The following is a 19,752-nucleotide window of genomic DNA, read 5'->3' as shown; positions in this document are numbered from 1 at the left end:
CCATGTAGGGGCATCAACTGAAAACAGTGTCAGGTAATACAGACACAGAAGATCTGGCAACCTTCAAGCAATGCCATGTCTCTTAACAGCATTTTCCTGAACTTGAGCCACACCATAATCAGAAATTTTTTATTGAATTACAGCTTCTGTTTCTGTTGGAATTAACTAATGTGAGATCTGCCAGCCTATGGCAATCTTTGCATTTCAGGAGGTGAAGAAAAGCTAAGCCTATAATTGTGTATAGATATTTTTCAGAATACTTTCAACATAAGGAACTGTAATGATTTGTTAGTTTTTTCAGTCACTAACTGTTAAAGAAAATGCCATTTATTTTGATATACAGTGACAGCACACACAATTATCTTATGGCATATCTCTATCATGTGACAATGAACACAATCTAGAGAGAATAACACAACACATCACCATAAATGACTAAGAAAAACAAAAAAATAAGTGTGTTATGTTAATTTAGGTATGTGGACAAATATACTATAGTTTTCAACATTTATACTACAAACATGAATGATCTTCAAAATCACTTTCATCTAAATTACAGAGGTGATGGTCTAGCTATAAATTAGTATGCCTTATTACTGCCACAAATTCAAACATGACAGAAAATGGCTCAAGACACCAAGTATGAACAAAATTGTAGTGTCATTTCAATCTGGTAATAAGAAAAACAAATACCTGAGGAATCTGTCTTCTTGACCATAAATGACTGAAGGACGAAATATTATTGCTTCGGGAAATGCTTCTCTTACAGCACATTCACCTCTCCATTTGCTCTGATAAAATTTTGAGCCTTTTGGGATAACAATAGGCTAGAACAAAGAGAGATTAATATATTGTGTTAATTGTTGACTACTTATTAGCAGAATGGTTATGCTGTTTCTGCTAGCCCCGTAATCTATTTATGCACTTTATAAGGTAAAAGTGGACTTAACTGTGTATGTGGCTTTTCGGCTAAAGTGCATTTATGGAGTCTTCTGTAACATGCTGCAGTTGGTAACTGCATGATGCATTATGGGAAGTGGACGACAGCATTTGTATTCAATATGGAGAGCAGGAAGAAAACTAGATGTGGTGACAGACTGAACTGTAGTGAATCCCGAGGCCAAAGTTAGATTGGAATGTGACAGTTGGCAAAGGCAATAAATGTAAATGGAAGAAAACAAAATGTGGTGACAGACTGACCTCTAACAAAGCCTGAGGCTGAGCTTAGGCTTCGATGTGATAATTTGGTTTTTATCTGGTGCAGCCAACAAATCTCAACACAAAAAATATGACAATTCATTGTGTTCACTTCCCATCATGCAGCATGCAGTTACCAGCTGCAACATGCAACAGAAGAGTCAGGAATACCATATCTGCACTTTTGCCCACTCGTCTGTCCACATCATTTATTCCAAACAAACGATATGACGAAAACATCTTCATTTCCATAAAATGGTTAATATGAAAATTAGCATGGTCAAAAAAGAACATTCATGATTGCACCTGTAAAGAAAGTTATTAGCTGCCATTTCCCTAGTGGAAGACCACAGTTAGTATGGTAATGTCTGTCAACTTTAACACTATCATCATCATCATCATCGTGGTCATCATCTGTTGTGGAAGATAACATAGCTAAATCATATGACCACCATTCATTATTTCTGAATATTTAACGTACCTCTGGATTCTCTGTTGCATTCAGCGCAGACAGGTGGATCAATTTTTCTACTCCAGCTTCACAAGCAGCATTTGCAATAGTTCTGGCACCTTCCACATTAACGTCATCAAACTTGAAATTCTTTGTCTCCCAGTCACGGCCAACAAGATTAATGACCACATTGGAATATTTTACAGCTTTGAAGACAGATTCCTTATCTCTGAGATCATAAGGCACAAACAGCACTTGGCCTAAATCTCCAACAAGTTTCAGCCTTAGTACATCATAGTGGTCCCCACGATATGGTATTATCAGCTGTGACAAAATCATGAATTATGAGAAACAAATCTGACACAAAGGACTATCTTCACATGGGATTGCTTAAATAAGTACATACTGCAAAGAAAACCAAACATTGGTTTGTAGAATAGGCAAGCTGTTGCTTACTACGAACTAAATGAAAGCTATACTAACCCACACATGAAGGGAAACAAAGTGAAATAACAAGCAGCATGTCTCAGTGCAAATAACCTGTCAGATATTGCATTTACGAGTTACATCAATTAATGAATACAACTGCTAAGTTACGCGTTTTGTGTTGGAAACAGATCTACATGTTGAATTGGAGCACTAAAATTCATGTTTTATTATGTCCAGTTTTAGCTATTACTAATCCCTCAATTCTTCATTTTACTCACTGATGTGAGCAAAAATGCAATCATCACAATTATTCTTTGGAGAATACATAATTTAACAATTAATAATTTAATCTAAAAACAGCCAAATCTAGTTGTTACTGCATTAATGGCTCCATCTTTCATGTGCTATAAGAATAAGGTCCTGTGACAGGAAACAGAAGAGTGTGCCAATAATTGATTTTATGTACACAATTACAAATATTTCACAGTGACAAATTTTGGGTCACCAGTTTTCTGACTAGTACAATGAAGCCCGCCGCAAATTCCTCTCTTGTGCCACTCTCGTCATCTCACAGTAGCACTTGCAACATATATCCTAAATTATTTGCTGGGTGTATTCCAATCTCTGTTTGGCTCTACAGTTTTTGCCCTCTACAGGTTTCTCCAGTACCATGGAAGTTATTTTGTGATGTCTTGACAGCCATATTGCCATTCTCTCCCTCCTTCTTGTCAGTGTTTTCCTTATACACCTTTCCTTGCTAATTCTCCAGAGAACTTCCTCATTCCTTGCCTTATCAGTCCACCTATTTTTTCAACATTCTTCTGCAGCACCCCATCTCATATGCTTCAATTCTCTTCTTTTCCAGTTTTACCACAGTCCATGTTTCACCAAAATACAACACTGTGCTCCAAACATACATTCTCAGAAATTTCTTCCTCAAATTAAGGTCTATGTCTGATACTAGCTGACTTCTCTTGGCCAGGAATGGCCTTTCTGCCAGTGCTAGTCTGCTTTATACACTCCTGGAAATTGAAATAAGAACACCGTGAATTCATTGTCCCAGGAAGGGGAAACTTTATTGACACATTCCTGGGGTCAGATACATCACATGATCACACTGACACAACCACAGGCACATAGACACAGGCAACAGAGCATGCACAATGTCGGCACTAGTACAGTGTATATCCACCTTTCGCAGCAATGCAGGCTGCTATTCTCCCATGGAGACGACCGTAGAGATGCTGGATGTCGTCCTGTGGAACGGCTTGCCATGCCATTTCCACCTGGCGCCTCAGTTGGACCAGCGTTCGTGCTGGACGTGCAGACCGCGTGAGACGACGCTTCATCCAGTCCCAAACATGCTCAATGGGGGACAGATCCGGAGATCTTTCTGGCCAGGGTAGTTGACTTACACCTTCTAGAGCACGTTGGGTGGCACGGGATACATGCGGACGTGCATTGTCCTGTTGGAGCAGCAAGTTCCCTTGCCGGTCTAGGAATGGTAGAACGATGGGTTCGATGATGGTTTGGATGTACCGTGCACTATTCAGTGTCCCCTCGACAATCACCAGTGGTGTACGGCCAGTGTAGGAGATCGCTCCCCACACCATGATGCCGGGTGTTGGCCCTGTGTGCCTCGGTCGTATGCAGTCCTGATTGTGGCGCTCACCTGCACGGCGCCAAACACGCATACGACCATCATTGGCACCAAGGCAGAAGCGACTCTCATCGCTGAAGACGACACATCTCCATTCGTCCCTCCATTCACGCCTGTCGCGACACCACTGGAGGCGGGCTGCACGATGTTGGGGCGAGAGCGGAAGACGGCCTAACGGTGTGCGGGACCGTAGCCCAGCTTCATGGAGACGGTTGCGAATGGTCCTCGCCGATACCCCAGGAGCAACAGTGTCCCTAATTTGCTGGGAAGTGGCGGTGCGGTCCCCTACGGCACTGCGTAGGATCCTAGGGTCTTGGCGTGCATCCGTGCGTCGCTGCGGTCCGGTCCCAGGTTGACGGGCACGTGCACCTTCCGCCGACCACTGGCGACAACATCGATGTACTGTGGAGACCTCACGCCCCACGTGTTGAGCAATTCGGCGGTACGTCCACCCGGCCTCCCGCATGCCCACTATACGCCCTCGCTCAAAGTCCGTCAACTGCACATACGGTTCACGTCCACGCTGTCGCGGCATGCTACCAGTGTTAAAGACTGCGATGGAGCTCCGTATGCCACGGCAAACTGGCTGACACTGACGGCGGCGGTGCACAAATGCTGCGCAGCTAGCGCCATTCGACGGCCAACACCGCGGTTCCTGGTGTGTCCGCTGTGCCGTGCGTGTGATCATTGCTTGTACAGCCCTCTCGCAGTGTCCGGAGCAAGTATGGTGGGTCTGACACACCGGTGTCAATGTGTTCTTTTTTCCATTTCCAGGAGTGTATGTTGTCCTTGTTTTTTTGCCATGGGTTATTTTGTTCATTGATAGCAGAATTCCTCAACTTTATCTTCTTTGTGATCACCAATCCTGAGGTTGAGTTTCTCACTGTTCTCATTTCTGTTATGCTCATTACTTTAGTCTTTATTTGATTTACTCTCAATCCATATTCTGTGCTGATTAGACTGTTCATTCCATTCATCAGATCCCATAGTTCTCTACTTTCACCGAGGATGACAATGTCATTAGCAAATCTTATGTTTGATATATGATCACCTTGAATCTTAATTCCACTCTTGAACCTTTTTTTTAAAAAAATTATTTATTTCTGTCACTGCTTCTTCGCTGTATAGATTGAACAGTTGGGGCGAAAGACTACATCCATTTCTTACACCCTTTCTAATCCAAACACTTCACTCTTAGTCTCCAACTCTTATTGTTTCCTCTTGGTTCCTGCACATATTGTATATTACCCGACTTCCCCTATAGTTTACCCTTACTTTTCTCAGCATTTCGAACATTTTGCACCATTTGACATTATTGAACACTTTTTCCAGGTCTACAAATCCTATGAATGTGTCTCGATTTTTCTTTAGTCTTGCATCTATTATCAATTGTGACGATAGACTTGCCTCTCGGGTGCCTTTACCTTTCCTAAAGCCAGACTGATCTTCATCAACAAATCCTCAATTTTCTTTCCCATTCTTCAGAATATTATTCCTGTCAGCAACTTGCATGCATGAGTCGTCAAGCTCATTGTGTGGTAAGTCTTGCATTTGTCAGCTCTTGCAACCTTCGGAAATATGTGGATGATGTTTTCCCAAAAGTTAGATGGAATATCGTCAGATACACACATTTTAGATACTAATGTGAATAGTTGTTTTGTTGCCATTTCCCCCCCAAAGATTTTAGAAAATCTGATGGACTGTTATCTATCCCTTCTGCTTTACTTGATCTTACATCTTCCAAAGCTCTTTTAAATTCTGATTCTAATACTGGATCCCGTATCTCTTCTATATCAACTCCTGTTCTTCTTCTATAGTGTCATCAGACAAGTCTATTCCCTGATAGAGGTCTTCAATGTACTCTTGTCACCTATCCACTCTGTCCCCTGGATTTAACAAGGAATTTCCATTGCACTCTTAATCTTAGCACTATTGCTTTTAATTTCATCGAAGATTGTTTCGACTTTTCTATATGCTGAGTCAGTCGTTCCAACAATAATTTCTTTTTCGATTTCTCCACATTTTTCATGTAGTCATTTCATCTTAACTTCCCTGCACTTCGGATTTATTTCATTCCTAAGTGACTTGTATTCCTAAATTTCCTTAAACATTTTTGTACCGCCTTCTTTCATCCATCAACAATGTATTTCTTCTGTAATTCATTGTTTCTTCGCAGTTGCAGTTACCTTCTTTGTACCAACGTTTTTCTTTCCAACTTCTGTGATTGCCCTTTTTAGAGATGTCAATTTCTCTCCCGCTGAATTGCCTACTGAGCTACTCATTATTGCAATATCTATAGCTTCAGAGAAATTCAAGTGCATCTCTTCACTCCTTAGTACTTGTACATCCATATCCCACTTCTTTGCACATTAATTTTTCCGGACTAGCGTCTTAAAACTTGAGCCTACTTTTCATCTGTACTAAATTGTGATCTGAGTCTATATCTGCTCCAGCGTACACCTTACAGTCCAGTATCTGATTTCGGAATCTCTGCTTGACTGTGATATAATCTAACCGAAATCTTCCTCTGTCTCGCAACCTTTGCCAAGTATACTTCCTCCTCGGGTGATTCTTGAACGGAGTATTCACTATTACTAGCTGAAATTTATTGTAGAACTCAATTAGTCTATCTCCTGTCTTGTTCCTGGTACCAAGCCCATATTCTCTTGTCAAATGCCAATATATCTTCTCTCTACCATAACACAACCCAGGGGTAAGCAATGGATTTGAATAAAGCAATACTCAGCAATCCATTGCAATGAACTCTCCTGTCCCCCCACATAATCACAACTTCAGGCCAGTCAACATATTCAAAATAATGGTGGAGAGCATGGAATGGACTCTGGACAATCTTATAATTTTGACAGAAACAAAAGTTGCATTTACCATGCCTCTAACTGGTTACTCTGAAATTATTCTCTCCTGCCTTCTTGTAACAAATGTGTTGTAATCCTCGATCCGGTAAAAGCTGTCCTGCCTGACAATTATCCTACTCTCATCACTTGCTGTTCCCATATTATTGGTTCTTTATACTACACTAATAAAAGAGTTCGACAAAAAGATTATAATCAACAAATGAGACATTAGTAACTAATATACTGAAATAATATGGTACTGTAGGCTACAGAAGGAAAATATATACCTGTGTACCTATTTTCCCCAACCGATTACAAACATATCTGCCTAGAAAACCACTGGCTCCAAACACTGTTGCTACAACTCCATTGAAGCTTGATCTCCCACCAGTTCCTCTTTTCAGTTGGGATAATTTTGGATTCTTTATTGTATGGACATCACTGCTGTATGGAGCCACATGAACAAGGTTTACCGATGTTGCTGCACCAAACTGATGCCCTACAAAACAAAAAAAATTATATACCATTAGTGGATATGTAATGCCAATCATAAAACCCAAGACAAACAATGCAATTTGATAGCGAAAATATCAGGATGAAAACACATTAAAACCAGCTGAGACAGGTAAATGCTCACCTGCAGGTAAAACAAATTGAATGTGTGTGCAACACACACAAAGTTTAAATAACCTTCAGCTTCAAAAATTTGAGGAAGTGTTTTTACTGCATCCAGAAAAAAAGACAAAAATTTTTATGTGCATCTATGAACTGCACTGCCTTTCCTTTGTAGGGTTTTTAACTGATCAAAATAAATTTGAAATGTTTTAAAGCATGCATCACTTTTCACAGAAATAATGCCTATGACTTCAGCATCCCATACAGACATACAAAATAAACGGCAATTCCAATATAGGAATTCTGCACGGTATATACTTTCCCCAGTTAATCTTATAATCAGAACATGTACTTGATTAAAATAAACTCGAAAAAACTTTACAATAATCATATAGCATCCAGTCTCTCTCGTAACATCCTTAACCAAGTTAGCATGTTTAATAAAGTGGAATATTTGTGCTTATTATCATTAACATCTTGTTAGCAGAAGTGTCACTAAGATAAGAAAGAAAACAATTTGGATTACATTTTCTATGCACCTTACTAGTTTTTCGTTTTCAATGCTTATAAGTTAATCGTACCAATTCCCTTGCTTTGTAAAATACCTTTTTGCATTAGGATTGCCACTGCGCTTGAGTAAGAAATATATCACCAAGTGTCTCATCCGTTAATGTTTGTTACACCTGGCAGCTCCGCTGTTTGACTTGGGAAATATGAAAACCAATAAAACTTTATGACATGAAGTTTCTAAACACATACTGTTACAAACAAACTATAGTCCAGGGCTCATCTCAAAGCTTTCAGAACGCACTGCAATAATTTGCATGTAGCAATGATAATTCCTATTTACCTACATTTTGAGAAAATATGTTCTCTTAACAAAACAGAACAATCCATCTGCATAGTTCAAACATACACCAGAATTTAGATAGAAAGAAACACTATAGTATGATAAACGTACTTCATTTTGTAATTTTGATGATGGGTGCCTATTGGGGAAAATCCTTGGGTATCACATTCTGTCAGCCTATACGGCTGACTCATAGTTTTAAGCTACAATTTTATTTTCTTTCAGAATTGGAATTATGGCTATCAATAATAGCAGATTAGCTCCCCCACATCCCCAAGTCTGTTTTCTAGCAAATGTGTCTTTCAAATGTAAAAAATATTTCCTATGTCTGAAAACAAGTAGAAGAAACAAGCTTACAGTATGTGTAGACACTGTACACACACCTATTACTTCTCTACGTTGTCAGTATGTAACATATGTATTTCTACATTGTGCTGTTTGGAAGACTGATCTGAAACACAAAGTTACGTACATCGCATGTGTTAAAGTAAAGCAAATTTAAAAATCGGTGTTTCCCTGGGACGGAATGAATGTATGATACCTGATCATATATTTCTTGTACCATCAGAAATGTTGGTCGGAAGGGTAAACTGTGTAATGGAGCTCGTGTAACTCTCCAACTACTGTCGCACTTTACATTCTGTCAAGTTCATGGGAAAGGAAAAGGAATAACCATAAACAAAATCTTTCCATATCGCCTACTTTTATGCTCAGAGGTGAACATCCTGTACCTTTCTCAAGCGTAAGTACGTTTACGAAAGGTCATTTATTATGTCAACAAATCAATGAGCACACATTTATTTTCGGCCATACTCACTTGCGCTCTGCAGAACCGTCTGCACGGCAAACCCTGCCATTTCTGTCAAAGAAACTAAGGGTCATCGCGGTATGGAAGATAACCTTCTCGTATGAGAATCGTATCGCTATCGACTCGCTCACCATGGCGGCCAAGGTATCTACCTATTATGGTCAATTCACACTAGTCCGTTCGCCATGCTACGACAAAAATTCCGTTACTCAAAGGAAAATCTAATAGAAATTAGAAAAAAACAGGACAAATATGCAATATGAACAGAACTTCCCTTTAAGTCATTGTTTTAAAAATTTTGTGGTAAGATTAGTTTTTGTGTGATGTTTAATATTTGTATGTACCTGCCGTTTTATCACCTGAGCTTTTTAAACAAAAAAATCAACAGGTAAATACTGGAATCACTTGTATGAGAGCAATATAGGTGCATTTGACTTTGTTTCAACTAAACTGCTTAAGAAAGTAATCTGGAAAGCAATAAAACAAGAAACTGTAAAGGCCCGTCCACACGCAACGATCTGTCTGCGCAGATGTCTGCGCACATCACATCTGCGCAGAAAGATCGTTGCGTGCAGACAGAAGATTTGCACCAATCTGAAGTGTGTGCAAACCTTGAAGTTGGAGTTGGAGGTTTGAGCGAAACCTCTCAAATCTGTGGGTTGAAACCACATCTGCGCAGACAAGTTGGAGCGTGTGGACAGGAGATCACCGCAAATCTGGCGCGAAACAGCTGTTTGCTCAGTCTAGTGTTTGTTTTTGTGCGCACAGGGCATTAAAATGGCCGATACTCGTTAGTGTTCTCGAGAGTTTGTAAAGGCCCGTCCACACGCAACGATCTGTCTGCGCAAATGTCTGCGCACATCACATGTGCGCAGACAGATCGTTGCGTGTGGATAGAAGATTTGCACCAACCTGAGGTGTGTGCAAACCTGGAAGTTGGAGTTGGAGGTTTGAGCGAAACCTCTCAAATCTGTGGGTTCAAATCACATCTGCGTAGACAAGTTGGAGCGTGTGGACAGAAGATCGCCGCAAATCTGGCGCGAAACAGCTGTTTGCTCAGTCTAGTGTTTGTATTTGTACGCACAGAGCATTAAAATGGCTGATACTCGTCAGTGTTCTCGAGAGTTTGTAAGTGAATTCATTGAAATATACAGAAACCACCCATGTTTGTGGAAGATTAAAAGTAAAGAATATAGTGACCGAGACGAAAAGACAGCAGCATACAATGCTCTAATTGAAAAATTGCGGGTAGTTGACGCCTCGGCAAGCAGAGAAACGGTAATAAAAAAATAATTTCGTTGCGAATTGGCGAAATTATTTGCGGATGGATGTCGAAACTTATAATTATCTCTTAAAGCTTGTAACCGCTCATATTATGAGAAAAAATACTTGTATGAGAAGGGCAATTTCTCCTCATGAACGGCTGGCGGTAACATTAAGATTCCTAGCAACAGGAAGGAGCTACAAGGATTTGGAATTTTCATCTGCAATATCGAAACAAGCATTGAGTGAAATAATACCCAACAGATGTGAAGCTATTTACGCTTTCCTGAAGGATGAGTTCATGAAGGCAAGTCAAGTAAATTAAGTCTGTCAGCGAATTGTTTACCGAAAAGAGTTATCCAAAGTTCAGAAATCTAGAAGATCTGGTGTAGGAGTAGATCAAGTATACCAGCCAACGTTACGGTATTTTGATCTGCTTGTCTTTCTTAGTGATCAAGAAACGCCAAGACCAAGCAGGAATACAATTGAAGATGAAATTGGAGTGCCAATGTGCGAAGAAATGGAACACGAGGTAATGTAAAACAAAACTGGTTCGCCCTGCAACTCTCGCAGTAAATTTACGTGAGAAAACTGCTTTCGCTTTAGCAGCCACTGTCTACACCATTTTGACCGCTTTCTCTGTTTCCTGCGGTTGGTCTAAATGTTTTTTGCAACATAAGTTGCGAACACAGACCACAACAGAACTTCCTCCATTTCTATATTTCAAAATAACTGAATTAAATTTTGACGTTTACGGGGATCGTAGTCGCTTGCCACTGATATTTCATTTCTAAACCGACAGATGGCAGGCAAGTAGTAGATTGGGGTTTGTGTCGTGTGAACACACCACATTTGCAGCGATCTTTTGCATGTACAGATATCTGCGCCGATGTCTGCGCAGACAGATCGTTGCGTGTGGACCGGGCTTAAGTGAATTCATTGAAATATATAGAAACCACCCATGTTTGTGGAAGATTATAGTAAAGAATATAGTGACAGAGACAAAAAGAGAGCAGCATACAATGCTCTAATTGAAAAATTGCGGGTATTATTTCACTCAACTCTTGTTTCGATATTGCAGTTGAAAATTCCAGATCGTTGTAGCTCCTTCCTGTTGCTAGGAATCTTAATGTTACCGCCAGCCGTTCGTGAGGAGAAATTGCCCTTCTCTATACAAGTATTTTGTCTCATAATATGAGGGGTTACAAGCTTTAAGAGATAATTATAAGTTTCGACATCCATCCGCAAATAATTTCGCCAGTCATTAGGTTCGCCCTGCAATTCTCGCAGAGAATTTACGTGAGAAAACTGCTTTCGCTTTAGCAGCCACTGTCTACACCATTTTGACCGCTTTCTCTGTTTCCTGCGGTTGGTCTGAATGTTTTTTGCAACACAAGTTGCGAACACAAACCACAACAGAACTTCCTCCATTTCTCTATTTCAAAATACCTGAATTAAATTTTTGACGTTTACAGGTAGTCGCTTGCAACTGATATTTCTTTTCTACACCGACAGATGGCGGGCGAGTAGTAGATTGGGGTTTGTGTCGTGTGAACACACCACATTTGCAGCGATCTTTTGCATGTACAGACATCTGCGCCGATGTCTACGCAGACAGATCGTTGAGTGTGGACCTGGCTTAAATGTTGGACAAAAACATCTCGAAACACATATTAAGACCAATTAACACTGTCCGTCAACGGCACCGTCACGTCAATGTGTATTTGCACTTACTACGTTTACAGGTGACAAATCTTCTGAAAGACGAAAACTGAATTTCGCAAACCGTTTTCCGCTGTCATGTTTACTTGTTAAGATCTGAAGGGGGGTTGCTAGCCGAATTCAATATGGCGCCTGGAAAATAGCTGACATTGTTTATGACTTAGCCAGGACACTCGCTATTTACTCGTATCTTCAACTAGATGAGGTGCCAACAGCTTCAGTCCAACATTTCTTCTGATCCTTCATTGCACAGAAAGCCACTCCCTACAAATTAACCGAAAATTTTTAAAAACAAAATGAAATCTGACACCTAAGCATGTTTCAAAACCGGTTGGCTTTGCATGGAAGAGAAAATCGATTGAGGGATTGGAGAATCGGCAGTCAGAAACGGATTTCCAGAATCGATTTTGAACTGTTTTACATGACCACCCAGAAGCAGTATTGGGAAATCTGTTTACGAAACCCGGTTTTGGAAGCCCCATGTAAATGCAGTGACTGTTCGCCACGTCACGGCGCGTCGATTCATGACACGTGATCTCAACTCGCAATGCTGTCCTTAACTGTTCTTTTCGCGAAAATTTCGATCTTCACCACAGACCACAGATAACATATATTGGGTGTGACGTCCTTACACTGAAACCGAGGCCCACGAGAAAGACAGGCGCGTGCGTCCCGAAGGTAGGCCGAGCTCGCTCGCTCAACTTAGCAGAAAAACTGCGTTTCTACACCTTTTAACTCGGAATTGGGTTTGTAAGCACAAACGAGGAGTGCATATTCTACTGGAATCCACTGTTATGGAATTTTATTGTTATTAGTCCTGCAGTGTTAGAAAATGCATGGGGCTAGTAATGATTTGTCACAGCTGTATTGCTGCACAATAAAATCTTGTATCAAATGAGGACTGTAATACAAAAGAGACTAAATGCTACAAACAAGCCTTATCATCATTTATGTCGAGAACTGATTTTAAATTTTGTTGTGCAAGTAACAATCAGTAAGACTTTATAACAGTAGATTCCAGTAGAAGATGCAATTCTCATTAGTACGTACATACCCAGTTAACAGATTTTGAAACGTATTTTGTCTGCTGAGTTAAGCGAGCGAGCGAGCAGGCTCTGGCCTATCTTCATGACGTACATGCCGTGGCCTGTCTTTCTCGTGGATCTCGACTGAAACCAACATCTAAGTCACAAGACTCAGGGCAAGAAGCAGAGTTTCTGTTGCTAAGCACTGTGTGAGGTTGAGCTGACACAGTGTTTCTCATTTATAGCTGAAATGAAGCATTGATTTTAACAAGAAAATAATTTGCCTTAGTGCTGTTGCACATGTAGTAATGCATCTAATCTGATTTCTTCGAAATTCCTAACATTAATGAGATAGTTATCATTTTTGCATGTGGCCTGGTGAAACGCACTGACAGTTCTGTTTACAAGTAACAAAATTACAGTTCTTCAGTGAATATATCCCCAGAGAACTCTTGTTTTGACCCTACACTCTTAACAAATAGATGAAAATTTCAGTTGTGAAAGGGAACTATTTCAAAATACTTGCAGAGGTATTTCCATGAGTTGAAAGTTAGGATGGATGTTGGTCCTTGGATGCAAAATTTTATGAATGACTACGATTTTAAGACAGCCCATTGCTAATATCTAGCTCACTACACAACTATAATCAACGTTTTGTAATATATTACGCTTCCTATCTTGATACGGTTTCGGTATTTGTACTGGATTGAGAAAAAGTCAGAAAATATATGAACTTATTTAGTGTAAATATCTTACATTATGCACATAAACGAATTTCCTTTCTTACAGAAACATATAACATTTCACACAGATTCTTGTGAAATCATTAGAAAACTAATGGTGTATGCCGAATTATTATATCGTCTTCCATTCCTGTGGACGTGGCGAACTACAAGAATTCACAATGCCAAAACATATAACATTTCACACAGATTCTTGTGAAATCATTAGAAAACTAATGGTGTATCTCGAATTATTATTTCGTCTTCCATTCCTGTGGACGTGGCGAACTACAAGAATTCACAATGCCAAAAAAGAGTATTCACTAAACAACAATTATTCTGTCTCTTGTTAAAAAGAACTATCAATACTTTCAATTTGACCACATGTAAAAACGATAACCATTGCTTTATTATCAGGTATTTCGGAGAAACCACGTTAATTGCAGTACTATATGTGTTAGGGTAGTACGATGGCTCGTTGAATTGTCGAAATCAATGCTTGATTTCAGCTATAAATGGGAAGAACTGTAACTGTCACCTCCACTTCACACAGCGCTTAAAGACAGGAACTCGACTTTCTGCACCGAGTCACTGGACTTAAATGTTGGTTTCGAGTCTTACCACGCCAAAGATTGGGTCATGCGTCGTCTATGTTATATATGGTCTATAATCTTCACACTATGATTTTCAACTGTTTTTACGCGCGAAGTACACATAGCCAATGTGGCGGCTTATATACGTGGATGATGGAGTCCACATTTATACGAAAATGACATTTATTGGACTTAAATGGTTTGCAGCTTGCAGGGATAGCATGTATATTAGACAAGGGAGACAGAAGGGCAAAACAACACAAAGCAAGTGCATGGATCCGAAAAAAATGTGATTATGTGGTACAGAAGAGGAATTTTACGCACTGTGTAAGGAGTGTGAGAAAGAGGAATCTGCATTTTGTATTTTGGAGAGTCGAAGCATCAGCTTTTCCATTTTTTACATCAAATTGCAGCCAGAATTACTAAAAGGAACACTGTTACAAGCCACCATCGCATCCTATCAAAATAGTTCAAGTGCCTTATTTGTACTGGGGATAGCCGTCCGCCGCGGTAGCTGAATGGTCAGCGTGATGGATTGTCAGTCCTCTGGGCCCAGGTTCGATTCCCGGCTGGGTCGTGGAATTTTCTCCGCCCAGGGACTGGATGTTGTACTGTTATCATCATCATCCTTATCGACTGCCGGTCGCCGAAGTGGCATCAGATTGAAAGACCGGCACCCGGCAAACGGCCTATCCGACGGGGGGCCTAGCCATATGATTAAATAAAATAAACTGGGGTTAGCTAGTGAAACCACGTAAAAATCAACGTAGTGGCAGCCGCCGAGCCGAGAAGACGCGTTGCAGTAGAAGCACTTGTCTGATAAATAGCAAATTAATCTAGTCTTTTTTTTTCACGTGCTTCTCCAAAGAAGTGAACTACACATGTGTATTTTACTGTGTGGACTAGTGGTTAGAAAATGAATTGTAGTTCTTGTTTTTGTGTAAGTCTTGTGAATATCCTTGTGGAGGGCGGCTTCCTAGTGTAAATTTTCCCTTCGCCAGAAACTTTGTCAAGCCACAAAGTTTTAATTTTGCGCTAGTAGACAGCATACAGTTTAGATCAGTGTATTCTAGTTTGAATATTTAACTCATGCAGTAACTTTTCGATAAACAGGATTTCTAATAACAGGTATCTGTAGATAAATCAACTTCAGTAGATAAATTTATTTCTGTTTAATAGCTTGCGGTCTAAGAGTACAGTGAGAAATCTGCACTGCAACTTTTAGTGTTACTTTATTCTCCTTTGGTATATTTTGTACACATTTCAAACTCAGTAGCGCCATTTGAGACCTTATATCTCAGTACGATATGGCTAGGGACTTTGTTAGTTGTCAGCGGACAGAAGGAGAGTTGGCTGCTGTCCGAAAACAGCTGGAAGCTGCGTTGGCTACTGTCGACAAGCTTCTAGCCAATGCTCTAAGGTGCAGTGATGTCGGGGCGCTAGTGACGAGACCTGCGACACCCTTGGTGCCACTGGAATCCCCTGGTAACCCAGACGTCACTACGACTTCTGATACGCAACATCTAAAGAGGCCGACCTCACTCCAGGGTGGGTGACAGACAGAGGTGGGTTTGCGTGTCACTGGGCAGAAGACGAAAGAGATAGCAGCCCTTGCGTCTGGCTCCCTACGTCTTAGCGATAGGTACGAAGTGCTACCCAGTGTTGATGAGCCAACATGGGATGCCTCTCCTGTTGGGCCAGTGGTCGATTTTCCTGCCCAGTCCAGACAAGTACAGAGGATGGGTTCACTTGTCATTGGGAACTCCAACGTTAGGCTGGTGCTGGAGCCCCTCAGGGAGATAGCAGGCAAGGTGGGAAAGAATTCCAGTGTGAATTTGATATGGTTGCCAGGAGGTCTCATCCGTGATGTGGAGGAGGTCCTGGCGGCAGCTATCGAGCACACTTTGTGCAATCAGCTGCATGTAGTGGCACATGTTGGTAAGAATGTTGCCTGCCACATGGAGTCTGAGGCCATCCTCGCCTACTTTCTGCTGCTGGCTGATTTGGTGAAGGCAACTAGCAATGCACGCAGGGTGCAGGCTAAGCTGCCTATTTGTAGCTTCATACCCAGGGATGATCGCGGTCCTCTGGTTTGAAGCAGAGTGGAAGGTCTAAAACAGAGGCTCAGACGACTCTGCGTCGCTATCGGATGCGAATTTCTCGACTTCCGCTATCGGGTGCAGAATTGTAGGGTTCCCCTTAAAAGGTCAAGCGTCCACTACACGCAGGAAGCGGCTACTAGTGTAGCGGAGTACATGTGGCGTGCACATGGGGCTTTTTTCCGTTAGAGGACCCCTCCATTGGGATCAAAAACGATTTGCCTGTTAAATCAGTCACAGTGACCTCAAATAATGTTGGTCCACGTAGATCGGAGATAGAAAAGATTAATATGATTTTAGTAAATTGTAGGAGCATCCAAGGAAAGGCCCCAGAATTAGTATCACTTACTGAAAGGTATAATGCACAAGTAGTATTAGGAACAGAAACCTGGTTGAGACTAGACATCAATGACAACGAAATCATAAGTTCAGATTGGAATGTTTATCGTAAGGATACGTTAGTCGCCAATGGTGGCGGCGTGTTTACAGCAGTAAAAAATTCAATAAAATCTAGCGAGGTCATCACGGATTCCTAATGTGAATTAATCTGGGTGAAATTGAGTATCAAAGAACGGTCAAAAATGGTGACTGGATGTTTCTATAGCCCACCTGGGTCAGGATCAGTAGATGTACAGCACTTCAGGAGAACTTGCAGAATCAATTTTCCTGATCATGCCGTTGTAACAGGGGGGGCCTTCAGCTTCCCAGGTATAGATTGGGAGTGTTACGCCAGCAATACTGGTACCAGAGACAGGGATTCGTGAGACATTGTTCTGGATGTCTTGTCCGAAAATTACCTTCAGCAGATAGTTAGAGAACCAACTCCTGAGGGTAACGTCTTAGACCTCCTGGCAACAAACAGACCTGAACTTATTGAATCAGTGAACATAGAGGAAGGTATCAGTGATCATAAGGCTGAGACAGCATCTGTGATGACGGGTCCTACAAGGAATGTTAAGAAAGTTAGGAAGATATATTTGCTCAGCAAGGGTAACAGGATACAAATTTTAGAACATCTCAGCAGCCAGCATCAAATATTCAGTGATGAGGACGAAGATGTGGAGAAGAAATGGAAAGCTTCAAAGGCATAGTTCAATATGCCCTAGACAAGTTTGTTCTGAGTAAGGTTTTAAGGGATGGGAAAGATCCACCATAGTTTAACAGGCATGTTACAAAAGCGCTACGTAAACAAAGAGCAATTCATCTCATATTCAAGAAAAGTAAAAACAAAGCTGACAAACAAAAACTGAAAGAAGCGAAAATGAGCGTAAGGAGAGCAATGAGAGAAGCGTTCAATGATTTTGAAAGTAAGACGTTGTCAACCGACCTGAATAAAAACCCTAAGAGATTTTGGTCATATGTAAAATCAGTAAGTGGGTCAAAATCATCTGTTCATTCTCTCAGCGACCTCACTGGTACTGAAATGGAAGATAACAGACAGAATGCCAAAATACTGAATTTGGTCTTCTGAAGTTGTTTCACAGCAGAAGATCGTAACTCTGTCCCTCCTTTCAATCGTTATGTAAGCGTCGAAATGGCAGATATTGAGATAACCGATAGTGGAACTGAAAAGCAGCTAAAGTCGCTTAGTAGTGGAAAGGCGTCAGGACCAGATGAGATACCTACAAGATTCTATATAGATTATGTGAAAGAACTTGCTCCCCTTCTAGCAGTAATTTATCGTAGATCGCTTGAGCAACAAAAGATACCCAACGACTGCAAAAAAAGCGCAGGTCATGTCACACAATTATAGATGTATATTGTTGACATCAATATATTGTAGAATTATGGAACATGTTTTATGCTCAAGATTCATGACGTTTTTGGATAATCAATATCTCCTCTATAAAAAAAACAACATGGATTCCGCAAACAGAGATTCTGCAAAACTCAGGTCACTCTTTTCCTCCGTGAGATCCACAGCGCAGTGGACAATGGTGTTCAGGTTGATGCTGTGTTCCTTGATTTCAGTAAGACATTTGAAACCATCCCGCACTGCCGTTTAATGAAAACAAAAAAAAACAAGCTTACAGAGTATCGGAGCAGAACTCAACACGTCGCTCTTAATGGAGCAAAATCGACTGTTGTAAAGGTAATATCCGGAGTACTACAGGGAAGTGTGATAGGACAGTTGCTGTTTACAATATGTATAAATGATCTAGTAGGATGCATCAGATGCTCTTTAAGGCTATTCACAGAAGATGCAGTTGTTTATACCAAATTAGCAACGCCAGATGACAGTAAGAATTTGCAGAACAAACCTGCAGAGAATTGATGAATGGTGCAGGCTCTGGCAGTTGGCCCTGAACGCAAATAAATGTAACATATTGCGCATACATACTACAGTACAGCCACACTATTGATGACAAACAGCAGGAGACACTGGTGGCCGTAAAATATCTAGGCATAACTATCCAGAGCGACATCAAGTGGAATGACCACATAAAACAGATAGTGGGAGAAGCAGATACCAGACTTAGAGACATTGGAAGAAGTGGCTTATAAGGAGCTTGTTCGCCCAATTCTTGAGTATTGTTCATCTATCTGGGATCCCTATCGATTAGGACTGATAGAGCAGATAGAGAAGATCCAACGAAGAGCGGCGCATTTCGTCACAGGATCGCTTAGCTGGCGACAGATGCTAAGCAAACTCCATTGGCAGGCGTTACAAGAGAGGCGTTTTGCATTACAGAGAGAGAGTTGCTATTGAAATTTTGGCACAGCTCCTTTCAGGAGGAATCGGACAACGTATTACTTCCCCCACATACATCTCACGTATTGACCACGAGGAGAAAATTTGAGAAATTAGAGCCAATACAGAGGCTTACTGGCAATCATTCTTCCTACACACTATTCGCGAGTGGAACAGGGTTGGAGGGATCGGTGGTTCCGAAAGTACCGTCCGCCACACACCATTAGGTTGCCCGCGAAATATGAAGTAGATGTAGATGTAGATGTATTGACCACTTATGCTTGCGAAACTGTTTCACACACAATTCAGAGAGCTGCTTGACAATAAATAGCTTTGCCACAAATACGCATTTAAACAAACAATAGCAGTTCTGAAGATTTCTGTGCATTTCTTTATGTAACACAACAAATGCGTGACGACATAGAAATAAATCCCACCCGCTTATCAGTCTGATTCTACCCACAGAACTTTTTCACTTAATGCAATAATCCATTTCATTGTAAAATAATTGTAAAATGGTACCGATGTCTATGAAAATAAACTTAATAAGCGTAGTAGAAGGCAAGTAATTTAGTATGCTCATATACAATGCAGTCTGCTGTCTCACTGGTTCAAATAATCTATTGCCATTTACTATAAATGTTAACAAAAGAAATAGCAAAATGGAACAATTTATAGCAAATAATGAAAAACAAACAACTGATATCAACCGTCAACCACTAAAACCATGACAAAACGAAATACGTAATGAACTCGTGTGTCACTTGATCA

At 40.8% G+C, this 19,752-nt stretch overlaps 1 protein-coding gene across 1 annotated transcript in view; it reads right to left on the bottom strand.

Annotated features, from left to right (window-relative positions):
• The window catches only part of LOC126198926 (NADH dehydrogenase [ubiquinone] 1 alpha subcomplex subunit 9, mitochondrial), a 30,814-nt gene extending 21,840 nt beyond the window's left edge, over window positions 1–8,974 (bottom strand). The window contains exons 1-4 of the mRNA XM_049935562.1: window positions 8,875–8,974; window positions 6,880–7,091; window positions 1,679–1,972; window positions 694–827 (exon numbers count right to left, since the gene is read on the bottom strand). Coding sequence (XP_049791519.1) covers window positions 694–827; window positions 1,679–1,972; window positions 6,880–7,091; window positions 8,875–8,914 — 680 coding nt within the window. The 5' untranslated portion in view covers window positions 8,915–8,974. The remainder of the gene's footprint in view (window positions 1–693; window positions 828–1,678; window positions 1,973–6,879; window positions 7,092–8,874) is intronic.
• Between the last annotated feature and the right edge of the window lie 10,778 nt (window positions 8,975–19,752).

Source organism: Schistocerca nitens, chromosome 8 (assembly GCF_023898315.1).
Source record: "Schistocerca nitens isolate TAMUIC-IGC-003100 chromosome 8, iqSchNite1.1, whole genome shotgun sequence".
Classification (NCBI taxonomy): domain Eukaryota; kingdom Metazoa; phylum Arthropoda; class Insecta; order Orthoptera; family Acrididae; genus Schistocerca; species Schistocerca nitens.
Note: the sequence above shows the minus strand (reverse complement) of the source record. Positions and strands in the feature narration are given on the sequence as shown.